The sequence below is a fragment of the Sprattus sprattus genome (assembly GCF_963457725.1).
Source record: "Sprattus sprattus genome assembly, chromosome: 1".
Taxonomy (NCBI): domain Eukaryota; kingdom Metazoa; phylum Chordata; class Actinopteri; order Clupeiformes; family Clupeidae; genus Sprattus; species Sprattus sprattus.
Window position 1 is genome coordinate 71,592,345 of NC_137920.1, and position 7,500 is coordinate 71,599,844.

At 42.5% G+C, this 7,500-nt stretch overlaps 1 protein-coding gene across 2 annotated transcripts in view; it reads right to left on the bottom strand.

Annotated features, from left to right (window-relative positions):
• The window catches only part of grk6 (G protein-coupled receptor kinase 6), a 59,397-nt gene that overhangs the window by 8,560 nt on the left and 43,337 nt on the right, over positions 1 to 7,500 (bottom strand). For both annotated transcript variants that reach the window (XM_080831821.1, XM_080831822.1), the window contains 2 exons: positions 6,166 to 6,203; positions 4,258 to 4,347 (listed from right to left, as the gene is read on the bottom strand). In XM_080831821.1, coding sequence (XP_080687947.1) covers positions 4,258 to 4,347; positions 6,166 to 6,203 — 128 coding nt within the window. The remainder of the gene's footprint in view (positions 1 to 4,257; positions 4,348 to 6,165; positions 6,204 to 7,500) is intronic.

Genomic DNA, 7,500 nt, shown 5'->3' on the forward strand with positions numbered 1-7,500 from the left:
AATTAAAGTCATGGGTAATATTGTGTCTCAGGGCTAATTGAATGATTGAAATCAATCTCAGACACCTGAGATAATTAGTTTGATAGGTGAGCCAAATCAAAAGAAAACTACTTAAGAAGGATGTTCCACATTATTAAGCAAGCTACATGTTTCAGGCAAAATGTGGAAGAAAAAGGATCTCTCTGCTGCTGAAAAGCGGCAAATAGTGCAATACCTTGGTCAAGGTATCACAACATTGGATATATCCAAAAGAATTGCGCATGATCATTGGACGGGGAAAATATTTGTCACTGATTCACAGCACAGGTGGGTTCGTTCAGACAAAGGCAAGATAAGGAATATTTCTGCCAAACAAATGCGTAGGGTCAAGAGAGCAGCCACTAAAATGCCATTGAATAGCAGCAAACAGGTGTTTGAAGCCGCTGGTGCCTCTGGAGTCCCACGAACTTCAGGATGTAGGATGCTCAAGAGCAGTGGCGGCTCCTGAAAAAATTCTCAGGGGGGGCAATTTTTTTTTTATGATTAAGGCGACCTATTCAGTAGGTACATTAAGTTATCCGATTTACTCATGCAGCAATACCTTTTTTTCCACTATTGGCAGCAACCAACAGTAATATCTTCCCTCTTTCTACATAGCTAGAGTAGCAAGATACAAGTGGAACGCTATGGAAGAAAGTTACATTCAGGAGCCTTCATAAGCAAACATGATGTGGCTCCACATTAAATTATCCCACTTTTTCGTTATCCACACCTCTCAAATGTTGTATGTTGTAACATAGCTGAACAGGACACATGATATGTCCACTAACAACATAAAGAAGGGGGCAACATACGTCAAAACCAACGATATTTATTGACTGAACTTGAAAGTATTGGCTTACAAAAGCAAAATAAGTCATCACATAAAAAATTATTCAAAGATAGTTCACACTGTGAAACCTATGAAAAGTGACAGTGGTAAATAGAAATACAGACCGCGTTAGCCACTTCACGACCGCGATTTTCTTTTGTTCCAATTTCCCTCCCTTTGTAGAAAACTGTTGAATGGATACTTTTGGTCTAGGAAGTCCTAATTGTTTTTTTGGTCAATTTATCTTCATTATTACGCTGACTAAAAAGAAGTTTCTGTCAAAGAGCGGATGGAATTGTTGTGCTGAACAGGTGCCATCTTGACATGCCTTTGTCGAAGCTGTGTGACGTCCTCATTGGCTTTTACCATAGCCTTTTGCGTCGCTTACTTATGACTAGACTTGGAGGGGCGAGCCCTCCCGGAAGCCATAGAGAATGCATTGAGAGTGTAGCTGCCAAATGTGAGGACCCTGCCTGATGTGAGTCCGCCAATAGGATGTCTAGAGTCCGCCGCTGCCTGATGTGAGTCCGCATGCGCAAACACAAACGGTTTACGGCAGAAGGCTCAGGAGCAAACTATCCAAGACGTGCATTCTCATACATGGTTTAATATCAACGTATCTGGCTTCTCTTAACGCATAATGTAGGTTTATTTAACGTAGTGTTTTATAATTTTGTCAACGGTTTACAGCATAAGGCTCAGTGTCAACATATGGGGCTATGTTGTATTACTGTTACTAGTAGGCTAATGAATGCACTGCTTAACTAATAATTCAATAAAAATGAAGCTTAACATCATAAACCTTGGTGGATTTCAAACGTAAACAAATGCGCTTGTCATTCCACTTCATGCTGTAGCCTACACCACCAGCATTACCTGGCTCGTTGTACTACAATAGTGTCGCAAAGTTTGCGCATGCGGCCTCACATCAGGCAGGTCCTCACATTTGGCAGCTACAGAGAGCTCTGTTTTGTGAAAAAAACGCATTTAACATGGGAGTCAATGGGAGAGGTCTGGGGCGATTTTCATTTCGTCCCAGATCGCCCTGAAGGGGCGGGGCCATTTGAATCTTGACTCTAGGCTGACTGAATGACTGTTACCTGATTCGACAATGACATACAGAGGCAGATAAGACGGTCTAGTGGTAGAATCCGACAGAAAAAATATATGAAATTTACATTTACATGTAGTCGTGCGATTGAATTTATACATCAGGAATTTTTTTTTTATTATAATTTTTTTTTTTTTTTTTTTCCTTCTTCCTTTTCCCATAGGCAGTGCGTCGCCCAATCGCCCTTATGGACGAGCCGCCACTGCTCAAGAGGTTTGCAAGTGTCCTTAAACCTTATTCGGCCAACCCTCAACTCAGCTCACAAGCAAAAAAGGTTGCAGTGGGCTCAGGTCTACATAAAGACTAACTTTCAAACTGTTTTGTTTGCGGATGAGTGCCGTGCAACCCTGGATGGTCCTGATGGATGGAGTAGTGGATGGTTGGTGAATGGCCACCATGTCCCAACAAGGCTAACACGTCAACAAGGAGGTGGCGGAGTCATGTTTTGGGCCGGAATCATGGGGAGAGAGCTGGTAGGCCCCTTCAGGGTCCCCAACGGTGTGAAAATGACCTCGGCAAAGTATGTAGAGTTTCTGACTGACCACTTTCTTCTGTGGTACAAAAAGAAGAGCTGCGCCTTCCATAGCAAAGTCATATTTATGCATGACAATGCACCCCCTCATGCTGCAAAGAATACCTCTGGGGCATTGGCTATAGCAGCCAATGCCCCAGAGGTATTCTTTGCATAAAAGAAGAGAAACTCATGGTGTGGCCCCCATCTTACCCTGACCTTAACCCTATTGAGAACCTTTGGAGCATCATCAAGCAAAAGATCTATGTGGTTGGAAGGCAGTTCACACCCAATCTGGTGCTCTGGGAGGCTATTTGGCATCCTGATAAGACATTGAAGCAGAAAACAATCAAAGAACTCATGAGTTCAATGGATGCCAGAATTGTGAAGTTGATATCAAAGATGGGGTCCTATGTTAACATGTAACTTGACCTGTTAAGATGTTTTTGATTAAAACTTTTTTTGATTTCAGTAAATATGGCCTCCTAATGCTGCAAATTTAACAAATGACAATTTTGAGTTCTTTACAACCTATAAAATATCTTGAAACTCTGAGACTTTGAAACTCTGCATAATAATTTGGAACACTGCATTTTGAGTTTTTTATTTTTTTTAAAAATACTGTTATCATTGGGAGGTTTGTTCAATAAAATTTGAATTATACTCTAAAAGTTGATGACTTGAAAATTATACTGACTGTATGTGCATTACTATTAAGGAAAATCTGAGCAAAGTGTAATTTGCGTAATAATGTGGAACGCGGTGTATAGTACATCTTTAGGGTAGACTATGTACTAATTAGACTGGGGCATTCTATAGTAAATCTTTAGGGTAGACTATACTGATTAGGCTGGGGCATACTATAGTACATCTTTAAGGTAGACTATACTGATTAGGCTGGGGCATACTATAGTACATCTTTAAGGTAGACTATACTGATTAGGCTGGGGCATACTATGGTACATCTTTAAGGTAGACTATACTGATTAGGCTGGGGCATACTATAGTACATCTTTAAGGTAGACTATACTGATTAGGCTGGGGCATACTATAGTACATCTTTAAGGTAGACTATACTGATTAGGCTGGGGCATACTATAGTACATCTTTAAGGTAGACTATACTGATTAGGCTGGGGCATACTATAGTACATCTTTAAGGTAGACTATACTGATTAGGCTGGGGCATACTATAGTACATCTTTAAGGTAGACTATACTGATTAGGCTGGGGCATACTATAGTACATCTTTATAAACCTTCAACTCATGATGCAGGTGACCTTTTCTTGTGCAGATCCTTTAATCTGACAAAGAAAGGAATTGCAAACATGAAGGTCACTGTTGAGTTTCAATGTCAGGAACACTTTCGTTTAAGAAAACATCACCAGGAGTTTAAGAAAACATCAACCAAACCACACCACAACAAGCCATCCCAATGCATACTTCACTAATTAGTGCCTAGTAAGCCATCTCCACTCGTATCTATCATCAGTGTTCAATGAAAAGCTCCACAAAACGTCACGGTGTGATGTGGAGTTACTGTGAAGTTCCATCGATAGCATTTGTCGGCAAAGACAAGGGGTTGACCTCGGTTTAAATGACACAGTTGTCCTCTTCTGTCTTAAAGATTCTGGGTGTCACATCCCCCCCGCTGTGTGTGTGTGTGTGTGTGTGTGTGTGTGTGTGTGTGTGTGTGTGTGTGTGTGTGTGTGTGTGTGTGTGTGTCCTGAGTGTGTGTGTGTGTGTGTGTGTGTCCTCAGTGTGTGTGAAGGCAAGAGCTCTTACCCATGTAGCCTACTGTGCCGACTCTGCCCTTGATGGTCTGGCCCTCTGGGATATGGACGGCCAGGCCCAGGTCTGATATCCTGATGTGCCCTGGAGAGAGAGAGAGAGAGAGAGAGAGAGAGAGAGAGAGAGAGAGAGAGAGAGAGAGAGGGAGAGGGAGAGAGAGAGAGAGAGAGAGAGAAAGAAAGAGAGAGATGGTGAGAGAGAGGCAGATGGAGGGAGAGAGATGGAGAAAGACAGAGAGGGAGGTAGAGAGAGAGAGAGAGCGGTAGAGAGAGAGAGAGAAAGAAAGAGAGAGATGGTGAGAGAGAGGCAGATGGAGGGAGAGAGATGGAGAAAGACAGAGAGGGAGGTAGAGAGAGAGAGAAGCAGACGGAGGGAGGGAGAGAGAGAGAGAGAGAGCGAGAGAGCGATGGAGTTTCCATTTAAAAAGCCTTTCAAGACACACACACACACACACACACACACACACACACACACACACACACATGCATCTTTTGCACCTGTACATTCCTTTAACAGGTGCATTTCAAACCAAGCCTACCTGATCTGCGGACACCTATCTACACCTAGGCCTACCACTGATCTGATGGCACTGGCAACTAAAGTAGCTTAGAGGCAGTGATTTACAGGACTGGCTCAGCAAGGTCACAGAGGAGTCTGTAAGGTGGGACTGGACAGGCTCAGGCCTGGCTGAAAGCACTGTGACTCAACAGCAGTCCTTCCTCCTTAGGGGTTCCTCTAGCTGGACCGTGCCAGCCAGATTATAACATAATATAATAATAACTAAAACATTATAAGATAAGATAAGATAAAACTGTATTAATTATAACACTGGTATATAACTGGTGGAGGGTTTCTGAAGGAGCGGTTTCGGTTCAGAGAAACTGAACTACGATGGAAGTAATTCCCACGCCTGGAGATCACTTCTCAGGAGACTCACTATTGCCCTCTGCTGGTCACGCTGTGAATAAATCTAGGGAGCACAGGGAATTCCTGAGCATAAACTCAAGGCCTGGGATTTGGTTCAGCTCTGTGCAATCGTATGGCTTAGGCTTGTATGAGCTCCATCACAACTGTGTGTGACCGCATCAGCCAGCTGTGTGCACTGCAAAAAATGCTTTTCTAACCTAGTGTTATTACTCTTATATTGAGATGAAAAAAATCTAGTTGGTCTTGTTTCTAGCTAAATTGTACTTACCTAGTGCTTTCTTGGTAAGGTTATTTTTACCTATTTCAAGCAAATATTTCTTATTTTAAGAAATCTTAACAAGCCAAATTTGCTTAACGCACTGGCAGCCAAATTTGCTTGTTTTAAGCAAAATCCTGCTTAAATATGTAATTATTTGTCTTAAATCTAGAGGGGCATTTTTTGCAGTGTGGCACGTCCTTGTCAATGTCAGACCTGGCATTATCACCTCCAGTCAAGCACACAGCGGGCGTCCCTGTTCTTACGTATAGTACATGAGAACCTGAGATCTGGTCAACCACAGGCTATTGACCATCTCAGGGCCCCACAGTCTATTGACGTTTTTAAAAAAGGCCTGAAAACTTATCTTTTTTCAAAAGCTTTCTTCTAATCATTGTTAATTGTTGTTGTCTTATATGTATATGTAGCACTTTGAGATCTGTATGATGTAAAGTGCAATACAAATAAAATGTATTTTTATTATTATTATTATGTGATGACACCCTGCACAAGTTCCTCAGGGCATCACATGTAAAGCTGCTGAGGAGTTACAGACATGCTGTTCTTCGAACTGGCAGAGTCAGGATGAATTACTGGCCCAATAAAAGTGCCCAGTGATCTATTTCTACCCCTTTCCCCAACACATATAATTACACCCATTATAGGAGCTCGTGAGCATCAGATGAGAAGACATTTTTTTTGCTTTGTATTCTACTCACCCTGGTCATCCAACAGAATGTTCTCGGGCTTCAGGTCCCTGCAAGAGGAGACACAAACAAGCCCAATCAGTGAAAGACAAGGTTATGGCAGATCTTTTCATAACAACAATACTATTACATATAGTCCTTTTTTAGTGCATGGAACATGTCACATTAAATGCTTTCAGCATTTTGAGGACCATAATATTGGTAGGTCTTCGAGCGGTTCCCTTTCGAGGTCATGAGATTTTGGCCATGGCGTGACTGTCAGTGTGTGCTTTGGCCACGATCTGCCCAAATGTCCTGTTTCGTGGATATTTTGGTTTTAATTACAAATGATATCCTGTTTGGCAAGAACCTCAAAACAAATGAATGCAAAAAAAATGCCACACGGATATGAGACACGACGGCACATAGTTCTACTCCTCTCTGCAGATGCCTCCCATGTGGCCCAACGTCCACCTTTGCAACGGAGAGTGCATGCTGGTTTGTATCCATTTGGACCGCAGAACCCAGCCACTCACCCTCAGCTAATGCATTTGTTGAATTTTACAAAACACTCCATTTTAACACTTGGTGACCGCAAGATGACATCAAAACATAACTGCCCAGCAGTTCTCCATCATCCGGACATATCTGGCAAGGGCTCAGAACCACGCTCGTATACAAGGTCATAAAGGTCCATCAGGGACTAACTCAGTTTAAATGTTATCACGCTAACAGACAGGTTTGAGAATGTGTCACAGCAAGTTTGTGAAGGCTCAGCTGCGGGTGCAAGGCAAGCAGCCAGCAGTCATGCGAGGCTGTGTTCATATCTGCATGCAGGCCACTGGATGAGCCGCGGAGGGCCGAGAGGGTATGACATCACAAAGGAATGGAATGCTCCAGGATGTTACAGCATGCTAGAACAGAATCTTCTGCAGAAGACCCTGCAGACAGTGAGGTGGGAATGACAGAATATGAGAGCGGAATTGCTGAAGTTGTGCCGAGGCAAACTAGCATGAGAGGGAGAGAGAAAGTCCTGGAGAGGTAAATAGAACTATGTTCTGAAGACAGACAGAGATGTGAAATTGAATATGATTGAATATCTTTAGCCAGTTTCACTCTGGCAGGGGGACTGCCAATGAAAACTAGCCTTTTGGCTACAATTGGGTGCATTTACATGTTAATGTTTATTAATGCACACTGTCCCTCTTCATCAAATAAACAAATCAAATCAAATCAAATCAAATCAAATCAAATCAAATCAAATCAAACCAAACCAGTGTTTGAGGGAGATGTGTAACCAGTGTGTCACCCTGTGAGACACACGCATTACTGAAGGTGAAAATTCATGAGCGGACTGGGAGACACAGG